The 18,088-nt window shown below is 60.2% G+C and overlaps 7 protein-coding genes across 7 annotated transcripts; 4 read left to right on the top strand and 3 right to left on the bottom strand.

Moving 5' to 3' along the window:
* Positions 1-439: 439 nt before the first annotated feature.
* EHS24_006031 (uncharacterized protein) lies at positions 440-3,320 on the top strand (the record flags this gene model as incomplete). Its single annotated transcript, XM_028621505.1, has 6 exons — positions 440-1,077; positions 1,119-2,101; positions 2,152-2,195; positions 2,255-2,564; positions 2,761-3,167; positions 3,276-3,320. The coding sequence occupies 6 exons, from the start codon at positions 440-442 to the stop codon at positions 3,318-3,320; spliced, it is 2,427 nt and encodes an 808-aa protein (XP_028477957.1).
* A 171-nt stretch (positions 3,321-3,491) lies between these two features.
* Positions 3,492-4,939, bottom strand: EHS24_006030 (uncharacterized protein; the record flags this gene model as incomplete). The annotated part of the gene is made up of 2 exons (XM_028621504.1): positions 3,492-3,544; positions 3,634-4,939. 2 exons carry the CDS (start codon positions 4,937-4,939, stop codon positions 3,492-3,494), a joined length of 1,359 nt encoding a protein of 452 aa, XP_028477956.1.
* An 871-nt stretch (positions 4,940-5,810) lies between these two features.
* Positions 5,811-7,863, bottom strand: EHS24_006029 (uncharacterized protein; the record flags this gene model as incomplete). Its single annotated transcript, XM_028621503.1, has 4 exons — positions 5,811-6,077; positions 6,129-6,258; positions 6,319-6,592; positions 6,660-7,863. The coding sequence occupies 4 exons, from the start codon at positions 7,861-7,863 to the stop codon at positions 5,811-5,813; spliced, it is 1,875 nt and encodes a 624-aa protein (XP_028477955.1).
* Positions 7,864-8,147: 284 nt separating this feature from the next.
* EHS24_006028 (uncharacterized protein) lies at positions 8,148-9,707 on the top strand (the record flags this gene model as incomplete). Its single annotated transcript, XM_028621502.1, has 10 exons — positions 8,148-8,259; positions 8,301-8,417; positions 8,458-8,541; positions 8,582-8,683; positions 8,721-8,797; positions 8,848-8,933; positions 8,971-9,101; positions 9,152-9,221; positions 9,274-9,553; positions 9,600-9,707. The coding sequence occupies 10 exons, from the start codon at positions 8,148-8,150 to the stop codon at positions 9,705-9,707; spliced, it is 1,167 nt and encodes a 388-aa protein (XP_028477954.1).
* A 234-nt stretch (positions 9,708-9,941) lies between these two features.
* On the top strand, positions 9,942-13,453 carry EHS24_006027 (uncharacterized protein; the record flags this gene model as incomplete). Its single annotated transcript, XM_028621501.1, has 3 exons — positions 9,942-10,548; positions 10,599-13,273; positions 13,322-13,453. The coding sequence occupies 3 exons, from the start codon at positions 9,942-9,944 to the stop codon at positions 13,451-13,453; spliced, it is 3,414 nt and encodes a 1,137-aa protein (XP_028477953.1).
* Positions 13,454-13,679: 226 nt separating this feature from the next.
* Positions 13,680-15,926, bottom strand: EHS24_006026 (uncharacterized protein; the record flags this gene model as incomplete). Its single annotated transcript, XM_028621500.1, has 3 exons — positions 13,680-15,237; positions 15,290-15,425; positions 15,482-15,926. 3 exons carry the CDS (start codon positions 15,924-15,926, stop codon positions 13,680-13,682), a joined length of 2,139 nt encoding a protein of 712 aa, XP_028477952.1.
* A 368-nt stretch (positions 15,927-16,294) lies between these two features.
* Positions 16,295-17,887, top strand: SPG1 (septum-promoting GTP-binding protein 1; the record flags this gene model as incomplete). Its single annotated transcript, XM_028621499.1, has 6 exons — positions 16,295-16,371; positions 16,632-16,715; positions 16,764-16,842; positions 17,055-17,207; positions 17,446-17,565; positions 17,750-17,887. The coding sequence occupies 6 exons, from the start codon at positions 16,295-16,297 to the stop codon at positions 17,885-17,887; spliced, it is 651 nt and encodes a 216-aa protein (XP_028477951.1).
* Positions 17,888-18,088: the final 201 nt, after the last annotated feature.

Raw genomic sequence — 18,088 nt, 5'->3', positions numbered from 1 at the left:
TTGTGCGTGTCCCACCGTCGCGCATAGCGTGGGCCACTTACCAGAAGGTGGTCTGTCTGTCAGCTGATTTCCCTCTTGACGTATGATAACTCACCTCCGGCCATGTTTGCTATATGTGTGTGTTGTGGTTGTTGGTCTATGCTTGAGATTCGAGCTCACTCACTGTCCCGACTGCTGTCGAGTGCTCGCGCAGGCAGGGAAGCCAGTGAGGGCCGGGGGATATGCGATGGCATGTTCCCCCCACATAAGACCAGCCGGGCGCCACACTCACGGAGATATTCGGAGTCGCCACTCAGAGTGGAGGTGGCCACACAAGCATCCCGAGCAAGGCCGGATGCGGATGTTGATGATGATGCAGTGAGACACATACACAACACACATCTCGAATAGAACATTTGCTGTCTGCTACGACACACACACACACACACGTCCGCCCGCCATGAGCTCGAGACAGCGCTCAAGGTCTCCTTCCTACAGGAGATACTCCCCCTCCAACGCAGTGGAGCACAGCCCCCCTCCCCCACCCAGGCGCTACGACGACCAGCGCGAACGTGATCACCATCGCGTGCCACCACCGCGGGATTATGGTCGCGACAATGGACGCGACAATGGACGTGACCGCCGCGATAGGGATAGGGACGAATACGGAGCGGGGCGTCACGGCTACGATGACCGTAGACGATCATACAACGACTACCCCCGTCAGGACTACGACGACCGTGTCCCGCCGCCAAGGAGGTACGATAACAACCCCCCAGGAGGCTACGACCGCCACTCCCGCGACAGGGACAGGGATCGTGACTTCCATGACAGCGACTATAGTCGCGACCGGCGAGATGGCGGGTCTGGTCCCAGAGGCCCGGAGGGGCCACCCTCTGAACCATCGCGCGATGTCATCATGCTGGGGCTCGATGCCGAGCTGACCGACGCCGAGCTCTTGGGGTTCCTGCGTGCCGAGCACGGTGCGCGGGTCGATAGCGCCAAGATTGTCCGTGACCGCGCCACAAACGTAAGCAAGTGCTATGGCTTTGTCCAGTTCAACAGTGTCGAGGATGCGCAGCGGTTCATGACTGCCAAGTGAGTGAGCTGGCGATGGAACCAGGTAGCTGACATTATAGTCATCCGTTCGTCTCTATGCCCAAGCTGTACCCGCACTCGGAACCCAAACGTGTCAAGATTGACTTTGCCGGCCCTCGAACTGAGCACGCCCCTCCGCCACCGCCGGTGCCAGGCCCCAGCTCTGTGTCCAGCAACGCGGGGCACGACGGAACGCGCGATATCGGCACGCCCGGCAAAAACCAGCGCGTCCTCCTCCTCCGTGGCCTCAACGTGGGCACATATGTCGGCGAAGTCGTTCGCCGTATCGCTGAGGAGATCGCTCGCATGCTCGGCCGCGACTTTGGAGTGCGTGATGCCGAGACGAGCATCGCTCGCGTCGTAATGATTGTGGGCCGCGACGTGCCCCTGTCTTGGGGCTTTGCGTTCGTCGAGCTCGTCACCCCTGAACTCGCCGCTGCACTTCTTCCTTTCCTCCTCGCCCCTCAACAACAGCCCAACGGTTTCCTCATCTCCCAGGTTCCCGTTGCCGCGTCGTTTGCCAATGCCAACGCGTTCATACCAGCTTCTACCTCTGGACCAGGCCCTTACCTCGTCCGCGCAGCTGGTAATGGTGGTATCGGCGCCATGACCATGGCACAGCCCGAAGGCATGTACTGCACCTACTGGCACCAGCAGGCTGGTGCCGTCGAGACTATTCCTCCAGGTGCACCTGCTATCCCTGCCCGTGGTTTGCCCGTGGAGCTGTCTCCTGAGACACGTGCGTTCCTCGGTGCACTGGCTGGCGTAGCACCCAGGTCCACAGGGTTGACTTTGACGCCGGCGCCAACCAACGGTGCTGGTATCGAGGCCGGTGCACCGACCGGCGGCCTCGTCACAAACCCAATGCAGCCCATCAAGATTGGTATCAGCCTCGGTGGTGGTCTTGGCGGCAAGAAGCGCAAGGTGGAAGAGGACGGCATTATCCCAATCACGACCAAGAACGTTCTAGCGGACGATGACGACGACGGTGACCCCGGCAAGGACTCGGTGCTTTTGTCAAGGAGTAAGCAGCTAAGAAAGCCTCCCATGTCACTGAGCTGACATGCTACACAGCCAAAGGTGCCAAGATCATTCCCCCGACGTCGACCAGTCGCAAGGTAAACCGCATCAAGATGACCGTACACCAGTGTGCGGGGTTACTCACTTTGATCCTTAGGTGATGAAGAACATCAACAAGTGGAACACCAAACAAGTCGAGCTGGCCAAGCCTGCGCCGCCAAGGGAACCTCCTCGCGCACCAGTCTCATCTGCCAACGCCACCCCTGTTGGAAACCAGCAGCCTCAGGCCGCGGCGACAGACGACGGCTTCGACTACACCGACAATTCCAACTTCGCGACCACCGGCAAGGTCGCTTGTCTCCTCTGCCAGCGCCAGTTCAAGTCTGAGGACATGGCACGCAAGCACGTCGCGGCATCAGACCTTCACAAGGCTCGCATAACATTTATTTACCTGGACCATGCCGCGTGTAGGTTCAGGCCAGAATGGGGACTGACAGTATGACCTTTGACAATAAAAACCCCTGTTTACCACACCAACACTTTCTTGAACCAAAAACAACACAAACCCCACTGGGAACACTGTAACTTGTCTTGCGCTTGAACTGTCTTGAATATCTTTGCGAATACAGACTAACCTCGCGGACCCCGCTTCACGGGCGGCAGGGAAACAGCGCAAGAACGCTGCCATGGCGTCGACTGAGCCCAAGTATCGCGACCGCGCAGCCGAGCGGCGCGAAGTGCACCACCAGCCGGACCGGCCCGCCTTTGAGCCCACCACCTTCCGTAGGGGTCCCCAACCCCCAGCTGGCGCTGCTCCAGCCCAGCCCGCCCAGCCTCCTCCACCGCCACCTCCGCCAGTCCTTGCAGCGGACGATTCCAATGTCGGGAACAAGTTGCTAGCCAAGATGGGCTGGACGACCGGTTCGGGCCTCGGTGTGGCCGGTGAAGGTCGTGTAGAGCCTGTCAAGGTGCAGCAGTTTGACGAGCGCGTGGGACTGGGCGCCGCCAAGGGCCGCGAAGCCGGAAAGTGGTCTGGTCCGGCTGGATGGCAGGAACGCAAAAAGGACATGGTAAGTGTATCGTAAGCGTAATGCGCGGCGCGCGACAGGCAGCGGCGGCGGCAGATACGGTCTAACTGTAACGCGGTAACCCACCAATGGCATGGAGCTGACAAGCAGACCAAGGAGCGTTACGAGGCGGCAAGCGGGTCGGGCGAGCACTGACACCAACATGCGAATTCATAGTACATTTCTCGCTCCCACTAGATTCCCCCGTCTGCATGTCTTCCCTTTCTGCATACCGCCTGCTGCAATGATAACCTCAACACCACTCTACGTCGCTGTGTGGTGCATGTGTGCGGCTTGACCTGAACGTCTAGTGAACGGGTGTGGCGCCTATCGAGAGAAGAGCAGCGAGCTGAGCGAGTTTTCTTTAGCCTGCTCCATTTCTGTGTGCGTCAGCGAACGTTTGGTCTGTATTGGAGCTGCTTAACCCTCAGAGTCGAGTCGCACTTTTGGAAGCAGTTTCGAGACTCACGCAGCAATTCACGCTCCTGGCGTCGGGCTCTCACGCAAATACCGCAATAGCACGTCTCCCACGTCTCCCTCTCGGCGGCTCGAGCCTTGCGCGTTGTGGCAGGCCGGTCTCCACCATTCTCCCCGCCGCGCTTCTCCCGGTCGCGCTTATGGTCCAGCACCGTGCTCGTCCGCACGAGCGTGGTCGGAGGCTGGGGCAAGGGACGGACGTGTGTGCGCGGGGTGGTCATGGAGACTGCGCGCGTAGGTGACCGCGGTGGTTTCTCGTAGAGCAGCTTGTCTTGCTTGGGCGTGCGCTCGTGCTTGGGCGAATCGCGCTTGTGTCCGTCCCGGTGGGGCGGGTGGTCGCTGTCGATCGAGACCAACAGACCGCCGCCACCACCACCACCACCACCGCCATTATGGGGCGGGGAGTACGGAGACGGGTCGCGGTCAGGGCTGTTGCTGTTGCTGTTGCTGTTACTGAGGAAGGGGTTCTTGGTCTTGGACACCACCGGCGTGGCCGGACTGGAAAGAGTGATGGAGGGATACTCGCCACCGGCCGGTGGTGGCGGAGGAAGAGCCGTGCCGTGTTTAGAGCGATATCCATAGTCTCCGTGCTGCGGCTGTGTCGGGCCGTGTTGTGTGTGCTGGTTCTGGCGGGGGACAGGGGCCACGTTGCCCTTCGCCAGCCCAACATTCCGCCCGAGAGACTGTGTGCGGCCGATACCAAGGCCGGCAGTGCGTGCGGGTTTGAGCAGTGGCGGTGTCAGCGCGCCGGGTACCAGTGGGGCAGGCTTGAGTTGGGGGCTGCGGTCAGGCGTTACGATGTTGTGGGCTACCAGAGCGGTTGGTGACTGGACCTGGTGGGGGGAGAGCGGTGTCGACGGGGTGGTGCTCGGGCTGGGGCTCGTCGGGTTTGTTGTTGGGGTTGTCATCAGTGGTCCCGGCGGACCGACAGGAGCGGAAGGTGAGCCGCCGTTGGCCGCTGCTGGGTCCAGTTTCAACCCCGCCATCGCCGTGGCCGTCGGGTCCATGTCCTCGGTGTCGGAGCTAGAGCTGTCGCCCAACGTGAACAAAGACGAGAGGACACTGGTGAAGCGAGACCCGAAAGACGTGCGGGAATTGTCCTTGTCCTTTTCCTTATCCCTTTCGCCGTGGTCGCAGTCTGAATCTTGACGGGGCGTAGCTGTGCCCGAGTGCGGCGATAGCGGCGAGGGTGGCGATGGTGGAAGTGGGTGAGCGGGCTGGTCGTGGTTGATAGTGGATGGTTGCACGTCTTGTGAGGAGCCTGAGGGGGACCTCCTTATTGAATGTAACGTGTGCATGGCTTTGGCTGCGGAGCGCGGGAGACGAGTACCGATGGCGATGAAGTAGGTGTGAGAGACAACACCCCAAGGGGGATTGTGGAGCAGCTTCAAAGCTGTGTCGTGGGTATGCGGTTTGTTGCTGATGATGATGGTGTGTTTAATGGATAAGGGGGGGGGAGGGGGCGGTGTGCATCCGATGTGAGTGATGAGGGGGTGGCGATCACACATCCTGTGATCTGTGGCATTTCGAGAGAAGTGGTATGATCTGATGGCGCGTGCCACATTCGAAGCATCCATCCAGTCTCAGATCGGAAAACCGTCTGTTCTGTTCTCCTCTCTGCCCATCACGGCAATCACCATCGTCAATGAACAATGGACGGTAAGTGGTTGTTTCACTAGCATCTGTGTGTGTATGTCTCAAGCAGTGTGCTGATGGATGGCAAACATTCACAGCTCCGATGGTGACTCTCACAGCCCACATTTCTCACAGTCCCTTTCGAATTAATGTCGTCCCTCTCATCAGAGCTGGGGATACCTTGCCTTACACACATGTACAGTGTACTAGAAGGGACCAACCATGTATTCTGCATGCACACAGTCATCGCCTATGGACCTCCCGCCCGACTGCAGTGGCGAATTATATTCGGTGCCAGATATTATTAATTTAATTTGCACTCGAAGAAGGCCTTGTCCGTGAAACCATTCGTCTTCATGCTCACGCTAACATCCATCTATAAACAGAGAAATGCATACATAGCACCGAGTCCCAGACTCAACGAGGCCTTTCCTTTCGTCACCATCTAGTCCACAGGCGCCAACACCGTGCTCTATCGTCGTTCAAAGTCCGTAAACGTACACACGCCTCACTACCCATCACCTTCTAGCAAGTCTAGACAATCTTGTCGTGCTCCCGTCTTTTACTCTTCACGCGCCACCAGAGACCGACAAGCACCACACCAACGACAACGGGGACGGGCCATAATGGCCAATTGTCCTCGTCGTCGTCATCGTCGGTGTCGTCTGCCTCGCCCTCCTCAGCTTGTGGGGGCGGCTTGGTGGTGTCGGCTGCCAGCTTGTCCGCGGGGACGTGGCCGGCCTCGAGCCAGCCATCGTAGAAGAGGTCCTGGATCTGGAGGAGGGAGTCGTGCTCGTGCATCTGCATGCGTTAGTGACCCTTGTTGTCGCCCAGTCTGGCGCGGCTACTCACTATCAAATCGGCCGCCTCCTGCACCAACGCCTTCAAGGATTTACTGAGCTTCTGCACGTCTACCTGTAGAGTGGTGTGCTGCTTTTCGAGAGCCTCCAGACGTGCTGTGACGCTCTTGAGGGCTGTTTCGCTGATGAAACGTCAGTTTCATGTTCTGGCGCTCATCAGGCACAACGCCTGGGGGGCTCACTCGAGGTCGTTCTCGTCCACGTCCGCCATGGCACTGCGCAGGCTGGATCCAGCGCCAAGAGCGTCCTCGACGCGCTTCCCGAGCGCTTCAATGCTTTCGAGCATACGCTGCTGGCTGTGTTGCAGAATACCATCTAATGCGTCGTCGCCAGTCTCCTCCATCTCGTCCTCCTCGGGCTCGAGCTCCACAGGCTCTTGCAGTGGGACTTGCTCGGGCTCAGGCTCCGCCACGATAGGTTTAGGCTTGATGGGCCAGTCGAGTGGTTGCCCGATAACTCGCTTCTGTTCCAAACCATCAATGCAGACAACTGGCTGTCAGCTTCAAACGACTCCCAAGCTCACCATATGCAAAGTCGTGGTCCACAAACTCCTTTTGGATGTCGCTCTTCTCGACCGTGGGGCCGTTGTACAGGAAGGCGATGGGGTCGGGGTTGACGGGGTCGTCAAAGCAGCGGGGGGACTTTTTGCCCTGGTGTCGAGCCTTGGACCAGTTGTCCTTGATAGTCCATCCCTCAAGACCCGACGCGGCGATTCCAAAGCCCATGTACTGTCCGGTGAGGGAGTTGCGCAGCACCGATCCGCCATATAGGAGGGTCTCAATGTCGTCTGACAGAATGCTAAGGCCGACTCCAACACCGACACGCATGGCACGGCCCACTGCGTCGAGCTTGTTGTCACGAACGACGAGACCCTTGTAGTCGCCGTCAAACGGTGTGGCGTCCACCATGAGAATGCCGCCGATGGCGCTCTGGGAGATGGTCGAGATGCGGTTAGAAGCCACAACTGTGCCGGGAGAACAGTACAGGACGATTCCGGCGTCGGTGCAGTCCCAAATTGTATTGTCGCTCACGACCGAGTCACGGCACGCGATGGAGATACCGTCGGCGAGCGGCCGGCCGCGGGGGGACAGCTCGGGGTCGGGGCCGTCCACCTCGGGATCATACTCTTCGCCGACGGGGCCGATCTCGTTACGCTCAATGATGGCGCCGGTGCATTGGAGTTTTGATCCTTCGCGGACGTGGATGGCGGTCCAGCCACGCGGGTCCTTGAGATGGCACTCGCGGATGGCCTGGCCCTCGTTGCCGCCAATGACGACGAGGCCGGGGGACGTAGCCTTGGGCCCGACGCGTCCGAACCGTGTGCGAGCACCGTCAATGATGAGGTTGCGGACAGAGACGCGTGCACATCGCCTACAGTCGCCCTGCACGGCTGTCGCGATGTCCTTGTCGTCGATGCTGAGTGTCGCGCGTTGGTCGCCCGACGGATAACCAAGGGTCGCGAGCTCCTGGTCGGCGGCGGTGAAGACTACGGTGCCCCAGAGACGGTACGTTTTCCCGGGACACAGAAAGACTTTTGTTCCTGGACCGCCGTCGCTGAACATCTTGTTGAGCGACTCGTGGTCTGCAAAGCGGACACAGTCCGAGCCGGCGGCTGTGGCTGGGGTGGAGAGGAGGGCGATGAGGGCCGGGAGGAGCAGGAGCCAGAATGGAAAGCGAACGAGGCCGCGTCGGCCAGCAGGACCGCATGCCAGATGTATGCGGGCCATGTTCGCTAAACGCGTGTGGTGTGTGTGTAAACGTGTAGTAGATGGGTGTCCGACGACAACCCCATATGCAGCGTCTTTAGTGGAGTGAATGGACGGGTTAGTGTCTCCCTGCCTGTGCCAAATCTGCTTCCGCGTCTCCACCCAAATAAACCCATTATCGCTGGGGTGTGGGTGGCTCGTGCCTGGAATTCGCGTATCGTCGCGACCTGCGAGGAGCCGAGACGTGGTGTCCACTTTTCTGGCAAATGGATACAACGTCTCTCCCGCTCAATCAACTCGCACCCATGTCGGCCAGTGCAGCGAACACGGCCACAGCGAACCATGAGAATGGGAATGGGACTTTGGCGCTGCAGGAAACGACAAAACCACCTCACCCCATCCTGTCCAACGATGACCGTACGTCCGTCTTGTCTGGGTCCAACGCTGACTCGACACAGTGCAATTCCTTGTTCGCGCAGGGCTGATGACGCTGCCTATTCTGACGGGTGCATCAATTCTTGTGTTTGGGTTTCAAAGCTGGGTGCTGCAAGGCGCCCTGCCAGCCATGTGGTTGGGTACGCAGAGTGCCGCGATACTTTGGGCTGACGGGTTTAGCCAACCTTCTCCTCGTGGCCTACTACGTCGACTTTGCCCTCCCGCAAGTGGACTTTGCCAAAGAGACTGTTCTTATTACCGGAGGTACGGTGAAGATTCCATAATATGGGGGCTTACCGTTCAGGTGCGACTGGTCTCGGCAAGACGCTCGCCGACAAGCTGCTGGCACGCGGAGCCAAGGTCGTCGTCCTCACCGACCATATTCCGGAGGACTATGTCACCGCTGGTGGGTCAGGATTGGCTGTAATTGAGCTCACACACAGATAACTCTCACGTTATCGTATGTGACGTCTCCGACCGCAAAGCAGTGGCAAAGGCCGGCGCCGAAATCCGGGAGAAGGTGAGGGTTACGGCAATTGGGTTCGTCTAGAGGGCTGGCGCTCACTGCAGATCGGGACCCCCACCATGCTGGTTAACAATGCTGGTGTCGTGAACGGCAAACTCCTGCTCGACCTGACCGAGGAGGACATCATGACGTGAGCTTAGTCTTTGTTGAAAGGAGCTCACACCCAGCACGTTCAAGGTCAACTCGATTGCCCCTTTCTGGATGGTTCAAGAGTTCCTCCCGGACCTGCTTCGCGAACGCAAGGGCCACATTGTCAACGTCTCCAGTGTCCTCGGGCTCATCGCTGTTGCCCAGATGAGTGAGTTGACAGTATTTGACAGTATTGGAGAATATGCAACTGACCTGCAGCCGACTACTGCGCCTCCAAGGCCGCCACTGTCGCCATGCATGCGTGTCTTCGAAACGAACTGGACTACAGGTTCGTCTCGTATACCTCGGGGACGATTTGGAATGTCGAGCTGACTGTCTAGGTACAACACGCCCGAGATCCGTACAACCCTGGTACTCCCTGGCCACATCCTCACCGCGATGTTTGAGAAGACGATTATGCCCAGGGAACGCTTGTTCAAGTGGCTGGCTCCATCTCTCACTGTCGATGTCGTTGCCGACGCCATTGTGTCTTCCCTCGAGGGCGGCCCGTTTAGCAAGAACGACACCGTGCTGCGACTGCCATTCTTTACACACACTGCTCGGCTGCTCAGTCCTACATCAGCACTTGTCCCTGGACCTATCCTGAAGCTTGGGCATTGGGTGAGTGGACCGTTGGACCGTTGGAGCTCGTTCTGACCCCTGGTAGTGTTCTGGTGCCGACTGGGCAATGAAATCCTATGGCCCCACTCCGGATGCCGGGGAGCGACTAGAATTAGAGAGGGCACAGGCTGGAGACAAGCTGCACCAGGAGTAAGAGGGTGTGCTGTGTAACAATGTACTGCTGCATCGGAGACGAATGGGTGATTGATTGTGCCAGTTGTCTCCCTTCCGGGGCTTTTGCCACCATACGAGCGTGCGGGCAATTTGCCGCCGGAGACAGCTAGACAGAGCGTTCTGGTCGTTTTGGCGCGCTTTTCCGATTGTCCCTTTCTCATCTAATCAGTCAGCCACTTGCACTTGGATGAGCCTTCGACATCCACAGGCCACCATGGCCGCACTCCGTCCACGCATACTCCTCCGCAACACTGGCAGCACAGCAACAGCATCACGCCCACTCGCGACCTCGGCGCAACGCAGCTTGCCCCGCTCCCCGCGCCATGCTTCCACATCGACTGCGACACCTTCCATTCCGGCACGTCCGACCGACCCCAGCGCATCCCCCTTCCCTCCCTCTTCTTCATCCCCCTTCGCAGACGCTCCCTCAGATCCTTCACTCCCCGAGGCACCTCCTGCACCTCCTTCCTTCCCTGCGGTCGTGACCTCGCTTACGGAGCCTGCACCCCCGACAACTCCCTTGTCTCCCGACCTCGACGTCCTTTTCCACAACCTCGCGACCTCGTTTGTTCCAGGCAACCAACCCTCTCAACACCATATCGCGTCCCACCTCGTTATTCCCGATGGTGCGCGTGCACCCACTCCTCCTCGTGGGCCCGACGATCCCGTTATTGCGCTCGTGACCCCCTTCGAGGGTGGCGACGCCTATATCACTCGCGCAGTTAACGAGGTGGCGGCACACCTGGGTGCAGATGTCATGCGCCTTGACCTTACTCTTGGTGTGGGCTTTGATGGACCGCAAGCGCCTCTAGCTGAAACTGGTGAGCGTTTACAAAGCATGTCATGGAAATGTTCGCTGACACCGCCCAAGGACTGTCGGCTCCTCACATTGCCCAAGCTGTCAACCCTCTCTTCCAAACTTCCTCGCAGACGCAGCCGAACGAGTCTACGGTGGAAGACGAATATATGGAGGAGGACGACGATGATGACCATTCAGCTGCTATGCCCAAGATGATCCGCGTACCCATGGTGGCCATGAACACTGTCGGGCAAGCGCCCAACCCGTTTAGCGGCGCGATGATGGGTAATTTGGGGGGTGGCTCCTCGAGTTCTCAGCCGGCTGTGAACGAAGAGTGGATCTCGTTTTTCGACTCTATCATCAACCTCCAGTTGCCCGAGGGCGAAGGACATGGCGCCACGCGCCGCATCCTCCTGCTCGAGTCGACAGCTGCCATGGCCGAGACCATCGACGTCTGGTGGCCGTCGTTCATGGAGACTGTGCGCCGCCGCCGTCGCGGGTCCAAGCAACTTGCCAAGGACAAGGGCAAGAAGCCTGCCTCGACGTTCCATCCGACCACTGTTGTCCTCTCTGTCGCCCCGAGTCTCCTCCTTCCACACACTGCCGAATGGCGTGAGCCCCCATCCACCGACGCAGCCGGCGAGACCAAGGACCGTCTCCGGTCCTTTGCTGAGGCCCTCGGTGCCTCTGTGGGTTCTATCCATGTCGTCGAACCAAATGCCAAGCATACGGAGAAGCTCTGGTGGAGCAGCGAAGAGCACGACCTGACTGGCCGCGCTGAGCGCGAGGAACGTCGTCTGCGGGCCATCCTGCGTGACGGTCCCCAGTCGCTACTGCCTTGGGTTCCTGCTGGCGCCGCCCGTCCCTCACCCCCGCCGTCGCACCCGATCCTTGATATACTTATGCGTTCGAGGAAAAAGGACGAGACCCCGGACACGGTTATGGCGTGGAAGATTCTGCCCATCATCCCGGCGTCTCGCGACCTTGGTCTTGAGCAGCACGAGCGCACAACCCGGCGTCGCGCCGTCAACGCCGCGCTTATGATGCGCGCCGTTGGCCAACTCGGCGCTACGCTCGAAGAGCCTCTCACCATGCTTCAGGCGCACGGTACTCAGCCCCCTCGTGGACGCAAGAAGCGTCTCGCGCGCCGCAAGGAGCCTGACCCGGAGTGGAGTGAGTTTGTGATTGCCTGGGCTGGCGCAGTGGACGTGGCGAGCACTGCTGTCGGTCGTGCCGCGGTGAAGGCCGCCACTCCTGGTCCGATCGTGCTCAAGTGGGCCGACATCCAGGACGCCCGTGTCGTGCACGAGGACCACGAACGCCGTATCGATGACACTGTTGGCGCCCACCTTGCCGCTGCTGAGGCCGCCAACGCTGCCAATACCGCGGGCACCACGCCCGACAAACCCACCAAGGCCGCCGACAAGCCGATCACCGATCCCGTTATCGAGGCCCTCAAGAAGAACAAGGACCTGAACAAGCACGAGAAGCGCCTGCTCAGCTGTATTGTCGACCCGTCAAAGCTCGCCACGGCCAGCTTCACCGATGTACACCTCCCCTTCAAGACCATCGATGCTATCCGCACCGTCATCTCCCTCCCGCTTCTCTTCCCCGACGCGTTTGAAGGCGGTATCCTGAAGGAGCACGTCACCTCGGGTGCTCTCCTCTTCGGTCCTCCAGGAACGGGTAAGACCCTCCTCGCCCGTGCCATTGCCGCCGAGAGTGGGGCGCGCATGCTCGCCATCCAGCCGTCAGACGTCAACGACATGTGGGTCGGTGAGGGCGAGAAGCTTGTCAAGGCCGTCTTTTCGCTGGCCCGTCGCATGTCGCCGTGTGTCATCTTCCTTGATGAGGTCGACTCGCTCTTTGGCGCGCGCTCCGCCCGCGACTCTAGCGGTGGCTCAAAGGCGCACAACCAGGTCCTTACCGAGTTTATGCAGGAGATGGACGGTCTCACGTCGTCGGCCGCCAACCGCGAAAAGCGTGTGGTTGTGGTTGGAGCTACCAACCGTCCCTTTGACCTCGACGACGCGATCCTCCGTCGTCTGCCTCGTCGTCTCCTGGTCGACCTCCCGGGCCTCGATGACCGCAAGGCCATTCTGCGCATCCTCCTCCGTGGCGAGTCGCTCGCCGCAGACGTCGACATTGATAAGATTGCGGCCGAGACCGAGGGCTTCTCCGGATCAGACCTCAAGCACCTCTGTGTCGCTGCCGCCCTCTCGGCAGTCAAGGACGTGATTGACGTGCCGTGGAAGAAGAGCTTGGCGGGCAACGTTTCCGATACCGTCAAGGCTGCTCCTCAGGCCGCACCCGAGTCGTCTGGCGGCCCAGGTGCCGAGGAGGTCCGCCTTCTCGTCGACGAGCCCGAACCCCAGACAGAGAAGCGCGAGGTTGAGCCCGAGCCGATCGATGTCACTGCCAACGCATCCGCGGCCGCCAAGCGCGTCGAGGAGGCGTACGTCAAGCAGCTCGAGGCAAAGGCCGCCGAGGAGGCCGATGTGGCTGCGGCGCGGGCCTCCGCGTCGTCGACTGGCACTGAGTCTGACTCTCAGGCCGCGGCTGCCAAGGCCGTAGACGCTGGTGCCGAGGATGGTGCGTCCGCCGAGACTGTTGATGGCGCCACACCGCCACCAGCAAGCGAACCCAAGCCGCTCGCACGCACACTCGCGGCCAAGCACTTCAAGACTGCCCTGGGCGAGATTCGTCCCAGTTCAAGCGAGGAGGGAACACTCCCCGAGCTCCGCAAGGTGAGTTGGACGTCGCTGATGGTCTAACCCTCAACTAACAACACACAGTGGGCCGACCAGTACGGCGAGGGAGGCAAGCAAAAGGGCAAGAAGAGCGGGTTCGGCAAGGGCTTTGGTTTCGGCAACGAGGTGCTCAAGTCGAACAAGGGCTTTGGCCGGGTTGTCGACGGCGAGAAGTGAGAGAGACTAGGACAAGAATATCAACGACACGACGTCGGGCGTTTTGTGGCAGCCGGCCAATCTGTCGATCGCGAAAGGAACCACCATATCTAGAGCTTGGACCAGCCGCACCACCTACACAAACCTACGTAGACAGCATCCCCATTTTTTTTCGCATATGCAATGCAGCACCCATCACATGCACCCTGTGCGTCTATCTACTAAAACTCGTTTTGTTTGCCCCACCTTACTGCTTGTCGCCAGTAGATGTCAGTCCTGTCGCGGCCAACCGCGAATGGAGGACCTGGGACCGGCGCTCGAGGTCGTCCAGTCGGGACTGGCGCTTGTCGACGAGCGTCGAGAGGCCGGTCGCCGCCGCGTCGGGCTGCGCGAGCACCAGGCCCTCGACAGCCGCATCGTACGTCTCGGCCAGGTCGTCCTTCATCATGTCCGTGACGCGGTTCCAGTCCTTCCACCACTTGTTCTGTGCGCGCTGCCACAGTGCCTGGCCCATTGCCAACGAGCCGACAATGGACAGGGCGCCCGTGCCAAGGGCCGCGTAGCCCGAAACGAGGTCGAACGGGGGCATGGACGCACACCAGCTGACCGACGAGCCGCACAGCGCGAGCGCGTACGTGGTCATGAGCGAGCGCTGGGCCGCGACCTGTAGCCGCGGGACGGCGGTGGCGAGCAGCTGGTTCCGGCGCGTGGTGACGGGCGCGAGGAGCGTGCCGGGCGTGACGCGCGGGACGCTCAGTGCCAGCGACTGGAGGTGGTTGAGGAGCAGCGGCGAGGAGAACGGGTGGCCCGGGTGTGGGCTGCTGGTGTCGGCCGCATGGGGCGCGATGAGGGTGCGTGCCGTCTTATTGGCCTGCTCTCCCAAGGAGGTCTGGAGCTGGGCCAGCTCGCCGGCCTCGAAGATGAGCTGGCGCTCGACATCGCGCGCAAACGAGCGAGAGAGGTATGCGCCCAGCTCGGCGGCGACGTCGTCCACCCTCAACCGGGCGACGAGGCCGAGCCACGAGAACCGCGACGAGAACATGTGCTCGAGGTCGCGTTTTGACGAGTCCAGAGACTGCTCGACGCTGCCCTCCACCACACCGCCCTCGATACCGCGCGCTACGACGGACACGCGCTCAGCGCGGCTGCCAGCGTTGTGCGCCTCGGAACGGAGCTCGGTGACCACGTTCGCGGCCTGGGAGAGCACACTGCGGTCGCCGGCAATCACGCCCTCGGTGTATGCCAGCGCCAAGTGGGCGGTACAGGCGGCGGTCTTGAGCTGGTACTCGGCCGGCAGGGAAGTCATGAGCTGGCTCTGAAGAGGACCCAAGTTGGACGCGAGGAAGTCGCGCTGGAACACATCAAAGGCCGAGCCCTTGTTTCCAGCTTGACCGGCGAGGGCGACGTCGAGGGCGAACAGCGCCTTCAACGCTGTCTCGGCCTTGACAAACGAGACTGAGCACTCGGCCTTGCCGTGCAGACCGGGGGCGACGACACTCTTGATCTGGTTCTCGAGCCTGGCACGCAGCTGCTCCTCGGTAACGTGAGGGGGCAGAGTGCCGTTGACGACAAAGTGAACGTTGCCCTTGGCCAACACCAATGGCAGGAGGTACGCGACGGCCGGTGCACTCGCGAGGCGGATGGGGTCGAGAACAACGAGCACAGTGTCGGCTGCCACGAGCGAAGAGCTCGCCTCGCTGAAGGGAGCATCAACCTGCACCTCCACAACATCGTACTTGCTGGCCTGAAGCCAGCCTGAGGGGCAGGTCAGGTGGCCCTCGCTGCGAGATGCCTTTTCGTCGTAACTGGAGGTCAGCTGGTACGCAAAAAACGGGGATCTGGCAGTAGAGTGCTCACGAGATGGTCAGCGTCTCGTTTCCAGTGCCAAAGTAGCGGTTGAGGAGAGCCTTGCGCATGACCTCCGAGTCGGACAGCGGGTCCTGGAGAACAGCGCTCACAACATCGTGAGGAGCAGCGAGCGGGTCGCCAATGACTTGTTGACAGTTAGTTGAGTTTTCGCCCGCGCCATTCGTGAGCTCCCAAACTCACCAGCCAAACGTCCCCGACGCGTAGCTTCCAGATCAATCTCTGCGGAGCGGATGCGGTCATACCAGTTTGCCGAACCGCCAACGTCGTTGGCGAGGAGCTTGCCAGTGTCGGCAAGAATGCTCTGGACACCTTCGGACCCGACGACGGGGCTGTGGGCGGCAGAGGCAGCAGAGCTGTGGAACAGGGGTTCCAGCGACGAGGAAGGAGTGTGCTCTGTTGAAGTGGCTGTCGCAAATGTGCGGCGGATCTGGCGCGAGGCAGGGGTGAGGCTCGAGGTGCTCGCCTTAGTCGCAAGATGCAAAGCCGACGAAGACGAAGAGGCAGAGGCCGACGAGGCGAAACGCGGCGTGGACGACGACAACACCAGGCGGGACACTGTAGACGTGCGGCGGGCGATGCGAGGCGCAAGTGGCCGTGCGCTACGGGCTGCCGCGAGCGGGTTCATGGCGACGACAAGTGTTGTTTTATGTGTACAAGACGAGAGTGTGTGCGCTGGGTACAACTTGTGACATGCTCGCGCCTAGACGCCCGGAGCTTTCCCACCCGAGCGGGGTCGTAGATCGTCATCTTCCGGTATTACGTAAGATGAAATGGGAAGCATCACGCGCCTGATCCCTTGTGTGTCCCCCGCCGTGCTGCCGCTGCTCACACACTCGACGTTCTCCTCTTGGACACATCATCCCCACCTCTCAACCCCTCCAACAGCACATCCTCGACACGCACGACGGCGCCTCACGCGCGCTCCCCTCTTGTCCACACGACTGTTGACCACTACCTTTCTTCAACCCCACCCCACTCGCCCCATCCCCCATCATGACAGATCCGGGCTACGCCTCGTCCGGGTCCGGTAGCGGACGCGTGTCCGGCGGCGAGGGCGGCGACCGGAACGCGTGAGTAGTGCCTCTTGTCTGCACTTTGTGTGGCCTCTGCGGGTTGCAGCAGGCTGTGGGCGGGGTTGGGGACGCGTTTGCGAATACCATCCCGCCCAGGGCCCGTGCCAGCTTCGATGACAGGCGGTGTGGGCAACGACGACATGCCGCGCACCGAATGCGCGCGCTGGCCCAACGAACCTCTTCCTCGCAGCCTGCATGCGCCGGTCACACGCAGCTGCCATATTGAAAGCGGAACACCAGCTGACGCAAACATCTAGCATCGTGCTCAAGGTTGGCATGGTCGGCGACGCACAGATTGGCAAGACGTCCCTCATGGTCAAATATGTCGAGGGCAGCTTCGAGTGAGTTGACATACGGCAATTCCCGTGAACATCAACTGACCGTCACAGCGAGGATTATATCCAGACGCTTGGAGTCAACTTTATGGAAAAGGCGATAACGATTAGGAACACGGAGATCACCTTTTCTGTGAGTTGCGAGCGGCGTGGGAGGATGCTGTGCGGCAGCGACCGGGCGGCCACTTGCGTCAAAGGGGCTTGGGAGCTTGTGACCCAGTGGTGACAACTGGCGGCTTCAGCCGCCCCCGCCCCCGTGGATGTGCATCATCACCTCAGCATGCAGCACACGCGGCATACGCTCCACTCTGCCAGACATTTGGATGGACGCAGCTGACCCTTCAGATATGGGACTTGGGAGGACAACGCGAATTCGTCTCCATGCTGCCACTGGTGTCTAATGACGCCGTTGCGATTCTGTTCATGTTCGACCTGACACGAAAAGCGACCCTCAACAGTGTCAAGGAGTGGTACCGCCAGGCAAGGGGGTTCAACAAGGTGAGTCGTACTGCGCTTTATGGTTCATTAGAGCTGGGTGGCAATGAATCGGGGGCTGGTGGCGGAGACACCAAACACAACAAAGGCCCTCGAGCTGTCACGCCTGTCGGTTCAATGTCGAGCCATCGCGGCCCGAGCTCAGAGACCCGTTGAACTTGGGCAGTGCTCGTCACTTGGATGGGAGTGCATCAGCATCACCCACATCATACATGTGCAGTAGCTGATACCAACTTCCCAGACCGCCATCCCCGTGCTTATCGGCACCAAGTACGACAAGTTTGCCGCGCTCAGCCGCGAGGAGCAGGAGGAAATCACCAAGCAGGCCAAGAGGTTCAGCAAGGCAATGCACGCGCCGCTGGTGAGTTTGGATTGGATTGCAGTCACTGGTGGGATAAAGATTGGGAGTGGTCAGAGCCGGTGGCAGGCAGTGTTATTGCGTGACGAGGTTGAGCGACCTGCCTGCCACCGTTGTCGCACTCCCGCCACCAGTGTTGTCAACAAAGTCTCCGCAAAGTCTCCGGAAAGTTGACACTACGTTCCAGATCTTCTGCTCGACTTCCCACTCCATCAACGTCCAGAAGATCTTCAAGATTGTTCTCGCCAAGGCTTTCGACCTGAAGTGTGTCATTCCAGAGATTGACCAGGTCGGCGAGCCCATTCTGCTGTATAACGACCTTTAAAGGAAATAACACGTTGCACTACCCCCTACCCCCATCTCCCCTAGCTCTCCTGTGCGCTTTGCTAGCTAGGACGCGGCTGCGCACCGCCCGTCGTGCATGTGTGAGTGTACAGTATACCTATACCTTTTATTCTTCATCCTCGACAACCGACCTTCTTTAAGAGATTCCTTCTTTATCATCATGCATACGGGTTGCGCCACC

This window comes from Apiotrichum porosum (assembly GCF_003942205.1).
Source record: "Apiotrichum porosum strain DSM 27194 chromosome Unknown scaffold_3, whole genome shotgun sequence".
NCBI lineage: Eukaryota > Fungi > Basidiomycota > Tremellomycetes > Trichosporonales > Trichosporonaceae > Apiotrichum > Apiotrichum porosum.
Note: the sequence above shows the minus strand (reverse complement) of the source record. Positions and strands in the feature narration are given on the sequence as shown.